The 18,914-nt window shown below is 42.1% G+C and overlaps 1 protein-coding gene across 3 annotated transcripts in view; it reads right to left on the minus strand.

The window, feature by feature from the left end:
- Positions 1-18,914, minus strand: part of SEMA6B (semaphorin 6B) — a 237,993-nt gene that overhangs the window by 154,982 nt on the left and 64,097 nt on the right. For 2 of the 3 annotated variants that reach the window (XM_083179335.1, XM_083179334.1), the window contains 3 exons: positions 7,299-7,429; positions 7,066-7,186; positions 6,576-6,633 (listed from right to left, as the gene is read on the minus strand). In XM_083179335.1, coding sequence (XP_083035461.1) covers positions 6,576-6,633; positions 7,066-7,186; positions 7,299-7,407 — 288 coding nt within the window. In that variant the 5' untranslated portion in view covers positions 7,408-7,429. Of the gene's footprint in view, positions 1-6,575; positions 6,634-7,065; positions 7,187-7,298; positions 7,430-18,914 lie in introns of those variants that run through there. The other variant, XM_083179336.1, reaches the window with a different exon arrangement.

An 18,914-nucleotide genomic window follows, 5' to 3' on the forward strand; every position in this document is an offset into this window, starting at 1 on the left:
CGAGCGTAGCGAGCCCCGCGAGGGGCCACAGAATACCGTCTCCTCGCGGGGCTCGCTTCGCTCGCCGCGCTTCGGGCTCGGTGGCTCGCTACGCTCGCCACAGGTTTATATCCAACTCCATGCCCACTTGGATAGTAGGGGTATGAAAAGGACCCCTTTTTCCCATTGAATTCCATGTTAAAATGGACTCAGTCCATTTTAACATTGATTCCTATGGAAAAATCGGGTCATCGCATCCGATGGTCGCATGCGATGCGATGCGATATCGCATCGCATCGCATCTGATTGTATGCCTTAACTTAAGGCATACAATCAAAAAATCGGCAGCCCAGATACTACATAAGTACCAAATATACCCCTGAATGAGGCCACATGAGGAGGAAGTCCAGGAGGAGAGGGGGAGACACATCTCCTCACAAACCCCCTCAAATGCAATAATGTGTGAAGGTGTTAAGTATAAAGAAATATATGGTGTAAACTACACGGCACCACTATACCCTGGATGACCCACAGTACCAACAATATGACTGCTACTGTACATAAGTCATGAAAACTATCCACAGATAATAAACATCTGGGTACCTCTGGGTATACCCTCAGTATAAGCATAACCCAATCGAGGAATACCCAGCTGGACAAATTATCTGAGTGGAATATGACGGCTCACGGTAGCGGGCATAAGAGGCCAAAGATCAAACAGACCACAGCAGACAGAACGCTGAACAGATATGAACCCCTGGGCCACCCGTGACATCAGACGCTCTCCTCAACTGCCGCACAGAGTGTCTAAGTCCGTCCCGGTCCTCCGGCAACAACTCACTTATCCTGCTCCGGCGTCCACTGCCTGGCAACAATGAAGACGCTTCTGCATCCTGTTCTTGATCCCCACTTGCGGTTGCCCTGGATAGGGATGCCACCTGGATCCCGGCACATAACAGTCAGCCAACTGTCAACCATCTCCTGTGCCGGAGAAGGCTGGTGGATGGCAGCTCCATCTGATGGGGATGCATGAGCGTCTCACTTGCTTGTACATCCCCATCACCAATGCAGTGTAGAGTGGCTTCCCTGCCCATCTCTGCTTCAGGTACATGGGCAAGGGATTAGGGGGAGCTGGAGGCAGAGCAGAGGGGCAGCCTCTGACAGAACGTGGCATGCGAGCGTCTCATGCACGCGCGCCCCCTTCTGTTGGCTGGTGGCGGGTAGTGAATGGCGAATCAGGACAAATGTTATTGAAATGAAACCGGGTCTCCAGCGTGGAGAACTTATGATTACCTGGAACCGGACAAGGACTGGCAATGCGCAATACCAGGAACAGGTAAAAATACTAAATAATCCCATAATCATACCTGCCTACTCTCCAATATAGTACTTTTTAGTGAGCTGACCAAGAGAGCAAACTAGCTTCCTGTGTATTTTGAGTCACCAAAATCCTTATATAATTAGCAGGTTATGTAATTATAGGATTACAGATACCAAATGCAAAGAGAAAGTTTGCATTACTGTCGATACCCATATCGTTTATAGCAGGGCTGGGCAATTGCGGCCCTCCAGATGTTGATGAACTACACATCCCAGGATGCTTTGCATTAGTTTTGCTATGTGGCCATGCTGAAACTGATGCAAGGCATGCTGGGATGTGTAGTTAATCAACATCTGGAGGGCCGCAATTGCCCAGGCCCTGGTTTATAGTGTCCAATATTACTCAGCATTACAGCTTGAGTGCTCTCACATTGTATCAAGAGTATTCACAGAAACAAACCAAAGAGGTCATGAAAAAACATGCCAATAAAATTACTCTAATTGATATGTTGTAGAAGGAACAGCGAGCAGTTCGCGATAGGAAACCTAGCAACATAAAAAGAGTTTAAGCTGTTTTGTACAAAGGGAAGTGGTAAAATAGCTCCAAGTCTATGCTCAAGACTAAGCAACAATTACATATTTAGATGCAATTATTGCTGCACAAGGGGATCCTACCAAATACTGAAAGCAAAAGTTCACATACTTTTGCTACTCACAGATACAATATATGGACAAAAGTATGCAGATGCCTGACTAACATATATAATGACATTGTGCTCAAATATATATATACTTTAATATGGAGTTAGTCCCCTACTTGGAAGGCTTTCAACAAAGGGAATTTGTGCCCATTTAATCTTTAGAGCATTTATTAGTTCTATTAGTCCAGGCATGGATGTTGGATGAGAAAGGTCTCAATCTCTGTTCCAGTTCATCCCAAAGGTAATCAGTGGGGTTGAAGTCATAGCTCTATGTAGGACAGTCAAGTTTATCCACACCATACTCATCAAACCATGTCTTTATATTCCAATGAAGTTGGAATAGAAAAGGGCATTCCCCAAACTATTGCCACCAAGGTGGAAGATAGCGTTATTCAAAATGTCTTGGTATGCTGAAGCATTAAAATTTCCCTTCATGGGAGATAAGGGGCCTAGCCCAAAGAAACAGCCCCATACCACTATCCCTCCTCCATCAAAGTTCACAGTTGGCAAACTTCAGTTGGGTGATGTTCTCCCAGCATCCACCAAACCCAGATTCACACATCTGACTGCCAAACAGTGACTTGATTTATCCAGTGTCAGTGTGCTTTACACCACTCCATCTGACGCTTGGCATTGGACTCGGTCATGTAAGGCTTACATGCAGCTGCTTGGCCATGGAAACCTGTTGCATTAATGTAAGTACAAAAGGCAGGAGTTTAATGCAAGCTGAACATGAAATTTCCAGCAGGGAATTATGAACGTTCTTATTGTAAAGGGGCATCTTATGACAGTACCATGCTTGAAGTTACTGAGCTCTTCAGAATGACAGAATGACACACGTTTACAAATGGAGAATTGCATGGCTAGGTGCTTGATTTGTAGATGTAGATGAGTGTAGTATATGTTTTGGACATGGGTTCTAATTATCTGGTGTCCAGGAAAGGTTATTTGAGGACCGTTGAACTTCACCCAACCTAGCCTATTTATAATCAGCCTTGATCTTTCTGAATATTGTATATAAATGTGATAATAAAATAACGTTTTTACACTATGTGGAGCTAACTTGCATCTCGTTGAGGTATTTTGAAGACTCTGAGATCTAACTTAGAGGTAAAAAAAATTACTGGATTTGTGATTTTTCTTGTGGCCTAAGTGAAGGCCTATAAAGGGTGTGGAGTATTTACACTACTGTATGTTCCATTTGCTTTATATGTTCTGTGATATATATGGTATCGGCACTATGAGAAGTGGTCTTATGTTTTTGAAGTGCTGCAATTGATCATCCTCTAAAGTGGATAATTTAAAGAAAAGGAAAACTCCTGCAATTGAACTTGTGGGACATTTTATCTATTATATCCCATTTGGAGCACTTGATCCTCTTTTGCCCTTACCATGCTCAATTTTATACACCTGTGGTAATGGGTCTATCAAAACACCTGAATTCAATAATTAACAGGTTTGGCCACTTACTTTTGTCCATATAGAGCATGTGATACTGGATAATTTTGCCTCAATAAAAAAAATAAGTATGTCAAATTTTTTGTATCATTGGTTTGATTTGGTTCCCTCTGTCTACTTTTGGGACTTCAAATTTCAGCAAAAAATAGAACGTTCTGAAGGTTTCACTAACTTTCAAGCACCACTGCATATTAGATCTCACCATGATGATGATATACATACATAAGGTCTAATTCAGAAGTGAATACTATACTGATGATTTTCTAATTGGGGGATATCCTTTGACTGTGCACACACTGCGAAGGACTTGTGCAAAAATTTCCTTTGCGATTACGCTTGCAGTGAAGATATATGACCTTATTCTGGTCCACAAGCAAAGATGGATAAAATGCTGCCCACACAAACGCCAGCCCCCCCCCCCCCCCCCCCCCCAAACCTAGCTTGCATAAGGCTGCAAGGTTACATAACCTGCTAATTATATAAGGATTTTGGTGACTCAAAATACACAGGAAGCTAGTTTGCTCTCTTGGTCAGCTCACTAAAAAGTACTATATTGGAGAGTAGGCAGGTATCATTATGGGATTATTTAGTATTATCACCTGTTCCTGGTATTGCGCATTGCCAGTCCTTGTCCGGTTCCAAGTAATCATAAGTTCTCCACGCTGGAGACCCGGTTTCATTTCAATAACATTTGTCCTGTTTCGCCATTCACCACCCGCCATTCACCACCGCCACCAGCCAACAGAAGGGGGCGCGCGTGCATGAGACGCTTGCATGCCACACTCTGTGCAGCAGTTGAGGAGAGCGTCTGACGTCACGGGCGGCCCAGGGATTCATCCTATCAACCATCCAATCTTCCAATCATCCAATCATCCAACCGTCCTATCACCCAATCGTCCAATCATCCAATCGTTCAACCATTCGATCATCCAATCTTTCATTCAATCTTCAATTCAATCATCTCTTCAAGTAAATCCTTCAAATCAACTATTCAAGTTTACGTTTATTCTTCAAATTTACACTTCAAGACATCTTCAGTTTTCAACCTCGTTATCCATCCACTACGAACTTTACAATAAGTTTTATATATCATTGACTCTGGTTATTTCATATCTTCAGTATTACCTTTGTGCCACAGTTCATCTTCTGTATCGCAGTATCTTTATTAAAACTGGTTTTCTTTTATCCATTGCATCCCTCCCTTCTGTCGTCTATGCAAAAACCTTACATCAAGGCACCTAGGGCCTTATTCTAGTTCACACTTTCTGACAAAATCCTTGATGGACAAAACCATGTGCAGGTTGGGCAGATGTAACTTGTGCAGACTCAATTAGATTTGGGTGGGGTTTTACTTCAAAGTGAGATCTATATTGCAGTGTAAAAATAAAGCAGTCAGTATTTACCCTGCACAGAAACAAAATAACTCACCAGAATCTAATTCTCTCTGCACATTTACATCTGCCCCCCTGCAGTGCACGTGGTTTTGTCCATCTGAGAAGGATTTTGTCAGAAAGAGTGAACTAGAATACAGCCCCTAGACTCCGTTACACTCCAGCTGGTGCTACTGCTAGCGTGACATATGTCTTCTCTGTTAATGTATTCTAAATAGAAAATTTAACGTCTGCCCCCTATTCCCCACAATTTATATCATACAAATAGTTAATCTCTTAATCACAGTCTCAGATTAATAGGAGTATTCAGCCCTATACACATGCAAGGTTTTAAGATCTGTATTTTGTAACATAATAATAGAAGTATACAGCCCTATGCAAATGCTGGGTTCAAGATCTATATGTTATACATGGTTTAGTAGAAATGGCTGACTGAATAGTTTCACTTAGCATGTAAGAGCTCCATGATTCCTCCTTCCAGCACCAGTATACCCCAACGTGACGGTCGTGCCTGTCCATGGACGCGCATTTCGCCTGTGAGCTTGTTCACAGTGTGATTCTGCTAAAGAACCAGGCTGGAAGTAGTTCTTGCTGACATCAGAGAACTACTCAAAAAAATGCATGGGCACACCTGTGTTTTTATAAACACACCCAGAAAACACCATGTTTCTGCCCCTAAACGCTGGCTTCCTGTCAATCAGACTGTGACTTCTATGCAATTGCTATGCACACTTATACAAATGGATAGATAATTCTCTTATTAGAGATCCATGATCCTAAGGCTGGTATAATTGTAACATTCTGAATCAACTAGAAACTTGAAAAACATATTAACATGCAATTTCATAGGATGGTGCCATAGTCATAAATTCTACAATAAGGGTAACAGGGTCCCAAAAAATCTGGATTTCACTAAAGCCAGACAAACTTTTCTATGTAGGAAGCAGTGAAAAAAGTATAGAAGTGGACCAGTGGAGCATACCTCCCAACTTTTGAAAGGCCCAATGAGGGACAGTGCGTGCATCGTAGGCACGTGTCCAAACTTTGGGGGCATGGCCTAGCAGGAAATGGGCATGGCCTGCACTCATGGTGCTGCCGTAAGGCCACGCCCTGTCTTTGCCGCTGTGGGGGCATGCTCAGCAGCTCTGTGAGCTGCTGGCTATGCCCCCAGCCCCACCGGCTGCAGGAATAGATGCTGTCTATTCATGTGTGATAGGGGGGGGGACGCTCAACTGCCTTCCCCCCACCCACCACCATGGGAGGGACACGGGAATGTCCCAGAAAAACAGGACATTCCTGCGATAAACAGGACGGTACTCCGGTTTTCTCCCACAATCCCAAATTATACTTGTAGGTCAATTGGCTCCCAACAAAGTTATCCCTAGAATGTGTGTGCGTGTACATGTGGTAGGGAATATAGATTGTAAGCCCCCACTGGGGCAGGGACTGATGTGAATGTTCAAAAATATTCTCTGTAAATCGCTGCAGAATATGTATGCGTTATATAAGAAACTGATAATAAATAATATTAGTACATTCTATAATATATGTACTGTAAAAGCTGGTTGGTTACTTTGAGCCTCTCTTTTCAATGCTTGATACATTTCTCATGTCACTATATTTACACTTCTATTATTATGGGGATTAGCGATCACTATTATACTAATTCTTCTGGTCCAAAGCATCTGTTACAAACCAAGCATTTTGTTTTGTATTCTCTACTCACCTTTTGGTATTTCAACTCTAAACTATGGGAGTCCAACAGAATTTGATAGAGAGTATCCCTGTAAGGAGAGACAATTGTATTAGCATTGCTGCTATCAATAAATTAAACATATTGTCACCGTCTCACCCAGGGCCTGATTAAAGGTTCCAGCCACCCTAGGCTAATATAGAAGTGCCCCCGCCAACACCAATTTTTTCACTCATATTTTGCTAAAAACTGTAACAGGCTTGGGTCTCAGCTCCTTTGGTATTGCCACCTAGCGCACTAGTAGTGTTGGCAATAGTGGCAGTGGCATCAATCACAGCCTTGGGGCTGGAGCCAGCCATGGCTATCACAGGATCTCTTCTTCCCAGCATCCCTCCTTCGATGACGCCAGCAATCCCAGCCAGGAAGCACTCCCATCCCAGCACAATCTATTGTGCCCCAGCACATCCCAGTGCCCCAGGCTGCAGCCAAATCAGCCTGTTGGTTAATTAGGCCCTGGTCTCACCTGTCCCCAATGTACAGTGTCCTGTTCACTTTCAGAATTGTTTGGATGTTTAGATGGTCTCTTTCCTTTTCAGGAATTCTGCTTGGACCACTTCCTATGAATACAGGATATGTCCGGAGGTCTGAGAGAAGAGAGGAACAGAAATAAAATAATAGCCAATGTTTAAAAAGAAAAAGATAGTCAGGGAAGCCATTGAAGTTATTGTTGCAATAAATTAATAGAATGATACTCACTCTCAGACCCAACTCTGACCAATGGTTCTTCTTCCTCAGGAATCACAGAGACTCCAATACTGCCCATTATCACAAGGCAAAACCACAAGAGACCAGTGTGAAAGTGCATGATACAAATACCAGTTTAAATTCTATAATAAAAGAAAACATTAAACAAGGTTTTATACTACATTGGCAAATCATAAAGTCTATAGATTATTGTACAGCCATCCATTGATTTAATTAATTAAATAATATTAAAAACAATAAAAGATTCTGACTACAAATTTAATAGCCAAAGTGTAATGGAGATCTTTGCTTAATATATTTAATCCAAATAAATTTATATCTAAATGAAAAAAATAATAAAATTACCCTAACTGGAGCTATGCAGGTAATATAAATATTTGAAGTGTGTTTATGCGCGGGAGAATAAACAATACTATAGGCCAGATGCATTAAGCTTCAAAAGTGATAAAAGGTGAGTGATAAACAACCAACCATTCAGCTCCTGCCTGACATGTTTCAAACACAGTCTGTGACATGTCAGGTAGGAGCTGATTGGCTGGCTGTTTATCACTCTCCATATTATCAATTTTGAAGCTTAGTGCATCTGGCCATGGATAACAAAAAAAATTTTGTTTTATATAAAATCTGTTAAACCAAGTTAATAATAGATCATAAAGCCCTGCAAAATCAATATCAACCCTCGGCCCTATGGTGAGGATAGCCACACCGTTGAATGTAAAGGCACCATTAGTGCAGCATTTTATACCTTAATGCAACCTGCACATCCTGTTTTGTTAAACTTTAAATGTTGATATAAATTGCTGCGTATCACACATTTCTCAACAAATTATTTATTTTAACTGTACCTTGGTGACTTTTTTTACAATATGATTGGGCCCTTATCTTGGAAATCTGGGGTAAATTATAACTCTGGACCCCCATATTAATGCCCCCTGGCAGATGGACAACTAGTCATATCTGCCACAAATCTGTGGTAGGCGTTATTACCACTTTCAAGCCAAGTCCCAAGAGCTAGTCAAACACTTTAGACAAAACTGGATTATTCTGTGTTTTGCTGGTAATCAGCTTATAGGTCACTGGTACTTGATCAGTCAATAACTAATTATATACATCAAGAGGATCCTCCTCCTTGTAAAATATAAAATGCTTAAAAAAATAACTGCATCTAAAAAAGGAAGGCTGTGTGTGAGTCGAGCAGAAAGATAGAAATATATCTACAGAGTGGGAACCAGAAAGTTAGTTGGACAGACCCGGGGGATGAGAAGTGGAAGGGAAGTTGTGGAAAGCTAAGGTTATACATGAGCAATGCAACGGAAGAGTCATAAAATATTTACAAGAACAAGAGTTTAATATAGTGGTTTTATAGGGAATGCTGGTCATCTCTTTTTCAGTATGTGAATACATGTCAAATTCAAAATAGTATATATATATATATATATATATATATATATATATATATATATATATATAAATAATATCATGCCATTTTTCAGCAAGTGCGTGTATACAAATTGACATACAGTATGCATGTGCTTTGAGTGTTGTACTACAGTACACTTTGCACATATTTTGTTGAGCATGCTCATTACAATTTAATATGTTGTACAATATATGATATATATTCATATTGTTTACTTAATGTAAATATCACCATATTTGGACCAGGACCGTTTCTAGACAATTTTGCTCCCAGGGCGAAGAAATAAAAATGCGCGCCCCCCCCCCCCCCTCCCCCACCAAATACATAATATGGTATCGAATAAATTTAACCGAAACAGGAGGTGTGGTTTAATTTAAAGGGGCGGGGCTTAATATAAGGGGCGTGGTCTACAAGGAAAACAAATTACCTTAAATCACACTTTTGCATCCTGCATGACCAGATATTGGTTACCGCAGGAATTGTCATTGTCCTCCCGCACTTAAGTTGGCCGGCTGAAGGCCACACAGTGACCTAGTATGCCTCACAGATCAAGGCCAAACAATGACAGGCTACTTAAATCAGTATACACTATTTATCCGCAATGACAATTACACATTATGCCGCACACTGTGATGACAATTACATATTACGCCGCACACTGTGATGACAATTACACATTATGTCGCACCCGGTGATGACAATTACACATTATGTCGCACACCGTGATGCCCATTAGACCCCACACTGTGATGGCAATTACACAATATTCCCCACACCGTAATGCCCATTACACATTATGCCCCACGTGCCGCTGACGCACAACTGATGCAGTTTTCTAATATGCCCCCACAGTGCCAGATATGCCACCACAGCACCATACACATATGCCCCCACAGTGACAGCTATGCCCCCACAGTGCCACACATATGCCCACACAGTGCCACAGATATGACCCAACAGTGCCAGATATGCCCCCACAGCGCCACACATATGCCCCCACAGTGACAGCTATGCCCCCAAAGTGCCACAGTGCCAAATATGCCCCCACAGTGCCAGATATGCCCCACTACACCATACATATATGCCCCCACAGTGCCACACATATGCCCACAGTGCCACAGATATATGCCCCCACAGTGCCACATATGCCACCACAGCACCACATATGCCCCACAGTGCCACATATGCCCCTACAGTGCCACATATGCCCCACAGCGCCACAAATATATACCCCCACAGTGCCACAGATATATGCCCCCACAGCACCACATATGCCCCCACAGTGCCAAATACGCCCCCACAGCGCCACAAATATATGCCCCCACAGTGCCACACTTATGCCCCCACAGTTGCAAATATGCCCCCACAGTGCCACACATATGCCCCCACAGTGCCACACATGCCCCCACAGTGCCAGATATGCCTCCACAGCACCACACATATATGCCCCCACAGTGCCAAACTCACTCTGGGTCTCCCCCTGCTGCCATCGCCTCTGCCGAGTCTGCATCTGCTGTTGCTTCCTTGGGGAGGGGAGCGGAGCGCATTGTGCCTCTCTCCTTCCCCTTCACTGTGTACCTGAGGCATCAGCCATTCATTCCTTGCGGGCTGGCTCCTTATTGGCTGCCAGCTCGCGAGCTCTGATAGGCTGACAGCTGAGCCCAGTGTGAGCGAGGAGAGAGATGCGCGAAGCGTTCTCCTCCCTGTCCCCTCCCTCTGCTTGTGTGTGGATGTGGACGCCAGGGAGGAGGCTGTGGCGGCGGTGGTGTTGGGGGAGCTGCAGGGCGCCCCAGCTGTTAAACAGAGGCGTACAAGCCGTGCGGCACCCCGGGCTGCTGCACGGCTTGTCCGCCTCTAGAAACGGCCCTGGTTTGGACTCATATGAATCAATATTTTGCCAGCAGTAACCTGTTCATTACGGATGAATAATTGCACAATGCATTAGCAAGTTATGGGTATAAGTAGATATACTACTTATACTCATAACTTGCTAATGTATTGTGCAATTATTCATCCGTAATGACCAGGTTACTGCTGGTAAAATACTGATTCATATGAGTGCGGGTGCCACTCACGGCGGGGGATGCTTCATTGACCTGTTCCACGGGGCAGCCGTATCACTACATGGCCATATCCCTACATCGCCGCCTCCGACCTGTTCCAGGGGGGAAGGGTGGTGCAGCGCCGCTCACCTGGCTTCACAGGGGGGGGGATGAGGCAGCCCCACTGCTCACCTGCTGCCAACCTGCTCCAGGACCAGGGGGGTGCCGCTCACCAGGCTCCACTGAGGGGGGGGGGGGAGGGGTGGCTGCTCCCAAGTGCCGCCCTCAAGTGGCAGGCACCCCAGCTAAATGCCTAAAGCTGCCTCGTGGTGTCGCCGGCCCTGCCTGTACTGTATGTACAAAATGTATGCCTTAGTTGTAAGGCGGGACCCTGAAACTATATTCTAAACAAAGCCAGTCCATGGGCCATTGATGACTTGAAGATTGTGTGTCTCTCAGACCAATGAAATGAGATACATTGTATACCATTCATTTTCTATTGTATACAGTTCATAAATAGCAGGCATCAGTCTTATAATCTGGTCATACACACACACACACACACACGGGAGTCCCCTGCCCCGGGCCGTCAGGGCACCACGTTGTCAGCCGAGCGCTCCCCGGGTGGTGAAGAGGCTCCCGTCCCCGTCGGCAGCGCGTCTCAGCTCCCGTCCTCTCCCTCCGGCTGCCAGATGACCAGAGTCGCGGCAGGGGCAAAGGGACGCGGACTACCGCCGTCTCTCTCCAGGCGGCGCACAGACACACGGGGCGCTCCTCTGTCAGGGCCGCCACCGGCGGCAGCGCCGCACCCATTGCTCCAACCACCAACAGAGTCAGCAGCCGTCCAAGGACAGTAGCCGCGGTCTCAGGCACAGCACCAGCAGTCTATCAGGTAAGCCTGAGTATAGCCGCCAGGTGAAGCGAGGAGCCCCAGCACCCAGCAGCGCCGTCCGGGCTCCGGTACTCAGATGTTCCCGGCAAAGTGGCCGAACCCGAGTCCCCGGGTCTCAGAGGGGGGGTCCCGGCGGGGTGTAGATGTGTCTGTGGGGTGATCCAAGGCAAATGTAGAGGTGCAGCCAGAGGGATCTTAGGCCCACGCTGTTTTCACGCCCAAAGTCAGGCGTTCATGCTTGCCATCTGTAAAGGTGGCCGGACTTCGGTGGAAAAGAAGAGTTCTCGGGCAAGGGAGGCATCAATCTGCGCAGCACAGTAAGATCTCTGCGGTGGTGTAGGCTCACCCTCCTAATTCAGCCCATAGGAGAGGATGGATGGTGATTTTAGCCTGCCGTCCCTGGAGCCCTGTTAAAATGCGGCCATACTTGATGCCCCGCCCACCGGAAGCCCCTGTACAGGCTTTTTTAATGAAAAGTATGATGTGACCCCACTGACCCGGAACTGAAAGGAGGGAGGGGTATATATAACACTAAAGGGCTCATTTCCAGCATACTGCTTGAGGAAGGAACAAGGAAGTTCCGATACGCGTTGCAGAAAGCTGGAACTTTAGGAGGGAGGAATCCAGTGTTGCGGACCTTGGAGACACCTGAAGGCCTGGTTAATCCGGAAAACCGGTGTTACCTTATGAGAGAAAGATCTTTCTACAGGTGCTTTTATCTCCACAACCTGGTAAACCTCCATCCTAAATTAATTAAGACACATTTTAGTGGTCTTTTTATATGATTTTTATCTTGTATTTTGAAAATTTTCCCTATTGAATGTTTTGAATAAATTTGTTACCCCTACAATATTGCACTATTTTGGATTTCTATTGTAAGATAAGGAGAGTAAACGTTTTATACTTGCTTAAAAAAAAAAAGTGTTCTTTCACCATACGGTCATGTTACTCACTGGAAGGGTGTCAGCGCACAAAGTCACTTACTATTACTTTTCTAAAACACAAATAAGAGAGAATTATGGGGCATAAAGTCCCTGGGAAACAGAGCATAAATTAATCACTGAGATTAAATATGCAAATTAGCATATTTAATCTCGGTGATTAATTATTAAAGATAACATTTAGGGGAGGATACAATCATATGCATAAATATAGACAAACATCAAATGTCAGTTTTTTAGTATCAAATATATAATGGGGGAAATTTACTAAGATGAATTCATATTTTTCATACTTATTCGTAGGCAAAAATACGTGTTTTTTAGGCGTATTTGTATTTCCAATATTTAGCCAATAATACGTTTTTTTCATTCGAGTCATACTGTAGTCGTAATGGCGTATTGAAGTCGTATGCGTATCTAAATCTATGAATACAAATGGCTACAACATCGATAAAATACGCCAAATTTTAACATTGTATAGATGGATTTTACTAATTTACTAAGGTTGCGTAGTTGTAAAACGCACATCTACGAATCCTAAATGGCTACGAATCGTGAAATAAATGCGCCAAAAAAATACTTTTATTTTTAAGTGTATTTTAAAGTGTATTTATCCTAAAACAATGCTGCACATGTTCTACATGTCCCAAATTACTCCACATACAAATTTAATAGCAAATGTGTGGCTAATAACAAACAATTATCCTTTGAAATGCTATAGACACCTTAAATAATGTATGCAGATCTGTGTAATGTTAAAATACATAGAGGCTGGAGAACACATGAAGCCACCATGATAACTATTGATATGTGTCTAAATACAGTATATACTAGAACGTCTGCCTTTAATTTAATTTCTCTCTGTACTTACTTTATCAACATTTGTGCTCTGTGAACATCTATTCATATGTTACATAAGAATGTGTTTATATGGGTCATAATGGTAATGACAATTGTGTGGTGTTTCTCCCATAAACATATGTTGTGCTTATGTAAGCGCCTACCTATCTTTCTTATGTCCACCCACATTGTGTACTTCCAACACAGCTATGTGGATGTGGATGATGGTCCCTGAGGGCCTGGATTACACCTCCTGTGCATTCATTTGCCAATAACTGATTTTCAATAATGGATGCAAGATTTGTATGCATATTGCATATGTTTGTGATAGTTGTGCATGTTTATGTGTGGAATAACCGAAAATTGTTATATGCATTGTGTATATTTCATCCAGTCATTTTTTTTAAGATATTGAAATTAACAAGACACATGTTTTTGTTTACAACACTTTACTGATTTTGCACCAAGGAAAATGACAATGTATATGACATAAATACTGTTGTTTTCATTTTTTGCCACGCTTAGAGGTAGCAGCAGTCTCACCACCATCATCATCATCATCCTCCTCCTCCTCCTCACCCTCCGCAGGCACATATTCATCCACCTCCTCCTCTCCCATCACTTCACCCATCTCCTCATGACTTCCACCACTGTCAGCCACCACAAATAAGGACAAACAGCACAAAAAAATTAAAGACAAACAACACTGAATACACTCCAACTCCTTCCCTCACACACAAATATAGACTTAGGGACACAAATTAAAAAACTAAACTATAAAGGTACACACTTCAAAATGAACAGGACAAACAATAAGACAAGACAATTTACACAACAATACACAGTCAGATATCACTGATCAACTGGTCCTGATGAAGCGAGCAGCGTGTATTGACCGTGTCCACCTAGTGATTGTACCCCATTGTCCTCCTCTATGATTGTTTACTGATTATTTTCTGTCACAACAGTGTGCGCAACCCTCCGGCACTGTCCAGTGGGCGGTGAAGGCATGTGGGTTCATTTCTAACCGTGCTTCCCCTCCCCCCACTCTACCTACGTCCAGACAGGAATTGGTGAATATTCACCTACCAGGTCTGTAGAGCAGGGACAGTTACACTCGCCGTCAGACCGAAGGCGTTACCCCGCTGGTGCCAGGACATTTGTCAGCATCAAGGGTGCGCTGTAATCCGGATCTGTTGGGGGTGACAGGGCTAGTATTCTAGTATTGTCTTGGGAACTGCAGTTCAAAAGTGTGCACTTTTGCTGAGAAACCGCAAACATTTAACTCCTCGGATGCTAATTTATTTTATATGCATCATGAACATGCTATAACCTGGATCTCTTGGGTTTACTTATAAACCAGTCTGTTGGAAGGTCAGCTTGGTGGCACTTGTGATTTAAGAAAGTGATATATTACCACACTAGCTGATTACCCTCCAGACAGTTACTATTATATATTACCAGCCAGCACACACACAATACTGCTTCTAAACCCAGCAGACCTAGACTTATCAGATTACTATATCTCCCCATTGTAATTATATTCAACTCTTTACTACTAGTGTTGGAGTACCTAAAATACCAGAGGATTAGAACTCAATATTGCAATCAACAGGTTACTCAGATATAACACTATCACATGGGTAGAGTTTACTGATTTGTTTAGGTCTACAATATACTCCCTATACAGTAAGACGCACTTCTGTGACAATTTAAACAAAAACAATAGGATAATACGACATTGGGGTCTCACTAAGTGAGGAATCTTTTCCTCAATTTAAAAAAAAAAATTTGTGTCATTTGTCTAATATGTATGTCTTTGGTTTTATATGTCGCTTTTTTAAGTGAATAAATAAATAAAAGTTATATTTTATATAAAAAACTTCTTTATGGTGCACCACAAGAACGACAAGCTCAGTCTTTCCTTCTCCTTTTTGTGTATTCAAATTTTCTTGTCAAAAGGTAGCACACCCCGTCAATATCACTAATTGCAGTGTAACTCATACTGGGGGCCTCTTCTGATATTTAACTATTAGTACCTAGTGCAACTAGCCCAACTTTGTCTTTCTATCACTTATTACCTACGCCTCTCCTTACAACAGCAATCTCCACACCAACACTCTCCTCCAGACTCCAAACTACACCCACAAGGAGTTTGGGCACGCAGACCACTTATATATGCTTGTAAGAGCCCTCCCAAGTTACAAAACACACCACCAATCAATAATCTACTTTAATTTACCTAATCAGACATGTGACATAAATTACGAAAAAAACTTATTTTAAAAACGATTTTTCGTATTTGTCTAGTCACAAATGTAGAAATGTGGTACAAATGTCGTAATATTACATACGCCACGTGGAAATGTTACGAAAATCCAAAATACGTCACGAAAACATGACATCCCTTATGCAAAAACAAGCGTACACCTACGACACAATACGACATAGAACAATATGAATTGCACAAATATGACACTTTAGTACTGTAAATTATCCTACAACTTTACCATGCGTAGTCAGTTGTAGTCATTCGTAGTGAGAAATACGCATATGACTTTTTGTATTCATGATGTTAGTAAATTTCCCCCAATGATTCTATTTTGTCTCTGGCTGCTGTATAAATAAGTCTGATCTACTCCACATAAATCAAGCATGTAACAAAGATCTTTATAAGTTCAATTGAACAAGAAGTGAGAAAAGCTACAGCACTATACACAAAGTACTCAAATCATGACAAAGCTAATTGAGGTACTGAAAAGGTATACTAGTAACAGTACCAGTGATATCGGCAGTGTTATATAGATAAATGTTACTTGCGTGTCCCAGCAGGAGAGCCGCATTAAGCTTAATGTGAAATACGTGTAAGGAAACCAAGGAAATGGCGGCAGGAGGGGAGACCTGACAAAATCAGCTTTGAACAGATGACTGACAGTGTGTACTATGACAGTTAACCTACTGGCTCTCCTACTGGGACACGAAAGTAACATTTATCTATACAACACTGCAGATAAATACCGACAAGGTCAAAATACCGACACGGTCAAAATACCGACAAGGTCAAAATACCAACATACATATATATATATATGGATAGCAGAAAACAAAGTGCGCCCCTAGAATGACTTCCACCAAATGCATTTTCATCTGTAAGTATTCAATAAATTCGGTTCTATATATGCAAGGAAACGGACCCAACGCGTTTCGTCGTAAAACGACTTCTTCAGGGGTAATATTCTAATGGGTGGAAAGGAGTCAAATTACTTTCTATACAAATAAGATAAAATCTATTGTCATAGAATGTACTATTATTGGGAATACATACCCAAATGCATAAAGAATACAAATAAAGATGAAGATAAATGCCTCATAATCCTTTGTAGATCCTGGTACAAGGATGCAAGCCTGCATCTAAAAAATATATATACACATGTATAAGGAGGAGAGCAAGATAATGATACAGAATGCGGAATTAACAGGAATTGAACACATACCAATTTCCATAGAAGTCCTTAAAAAAGGTATGGGTAAAAATCACCACATTTTGAGGGAAATCAGGTATACACCTAAAATATGAATGAGTAATAACTTCAGAAATCTCATACTATGATGAAAATTATGACCATCACCGGGATATAAATAGTACAAACTCGTGAACGGTATATGTTTGTAAATAACAATGAACCCAATATATATGAAATAATGGTCCATCCTTAAACATTAGTATCAGATTTAAATATGCTTACTTCTGATACATTCATACAATATAACATATGAAGTTGAACAAAACTTCAAACAGATCCATTACAAAAGTGCAAATAAATATAAACAATATATAAATATATGAATATAAGTATACATGCCATAAGAGTATTTGAGAAAAGTATCAGCCCCCTACATACCTCAGGAATACGTCTTAGCAGGTTAAGGTTCCAGACCAAACTGCAGGTGAATCTAAGGTGTGAGGTCTGGCTATATATAGGGGAAGGTGGATGACATCACTTCCTGTCTGACATCAGCCCCAATCAGGAATTGACGGGTCTAAAACACCTATTTGGTGCAATGTGGTGTGTAAATTAAGGCACTCAGCCTTCATATATGACTGCGTAAGACAATAAATGTAATAGCCGCACCGCTAGTAGTTATTAGTAGAGGGTTATAGCGTATATTCAATGCGTGCGTTCCACTGCGGGTCAAGGACGTCACTTCCGGCGGATAGTGTCACGTCCTCCCTGGTGTCTATATGCGTTCCAACATGCGGATCACAAGACGTCACTTCCGGCGGTAAGATCGCCAACCTTCCTGATACCCGTGTCAGCTCATAATAGACGGGCCAGGGGACGTCATTTCCGGCAAAAAACGCTGTGTATGTATTGGAATATAACTAGAATATAAATACTGGTGGCTAAAATAATACTTGACAGGTGCCCCTTATACAAGTGTCGGGGTATGTGAGTGATCAACCTTAAATGTGTGCAATATAGTGTATAACGCATGTGAATACACTTCCGGTATGCGTTCCAATAGCGGTTCACGCTATTAACAGTATAGGTGACAGACTTATTAAATCGTGACATAAAGCGATACATTTAATGTGCACAAGGGTATTCGTAACCCTCATATTAAGTGTGAATAAAGTATATGAGTATAAAGTACAACATTTGTGAAACACACTAAGTGTGCATTGGTGCTATAATCTATGGATGGCATAGTATTATGTAGGGTGACAGTTACCAATAGAGGTATACTATCTTTATTAACTGCACGTATAGAATAGAATGATTTGAAAATTTAATAGTGGAGGGCTGGTACTTTCTTCAATTCCAGAAAATATATGTTGTTGAACAGTACCCCAAATGGTATGGTTCACAAAAAAAGTATGGTTCAGAAAAAGACTCATACTATAAGGGTAATTTGGCCCCCTAGTTGACCCTTCGTGTACAATACATATAGGGATAATATTTGTAATTAAAAAAAGAAACAATCTATCATAACAAGAATAACATCGATAATGGGACAGTATGTACATTCTGGGATGTGATAATACCAGGATAAAATCCTATTGGATCAAGGTATATAGTAGTGATCCAAACCAAGCATAGTGGGTGAAAAAAGGGGGGGAAGAAGGGAGGGGGGCCCCCTTGTACATCAATCCTATATGACATATGTTTCATGGGTACTTCTAATAGACAAAAAAAGGTCTATCAAAACCAACGACATCATAGACAATAGAACAGTAAGTATAGTAATACCTATATGTTCCAATACCAGAACCACAACCTATTGAAATTTGTGAGAAGTAGAGTCATATATTTAAATCAAGGGTGAATCGAGATATACAATTGTGATAAATGCCAGTCAGGATGGCCAGAAGAAAGAGAAGTACAATCCATTTAGCCCAAGGTCACATTATGAATATACTGTGAATCCATATAGACTAACAATGAACACCCAACAGAGTAGGACAGACTG

Source organism: Crinia signifera, chromosome 1 (assembly GCF_055691185.1).
Source record: "Crinia signifera chromosome 1, ASM5569118v1, whole genome shotgun sequence".
Taxonomy (NCBI): domain Eukaryota; kingdom Metazoa; phylum Chordata; class Amphibia; order Anura; family Myobatrachidae; genus Crinia; species Crinia signifera.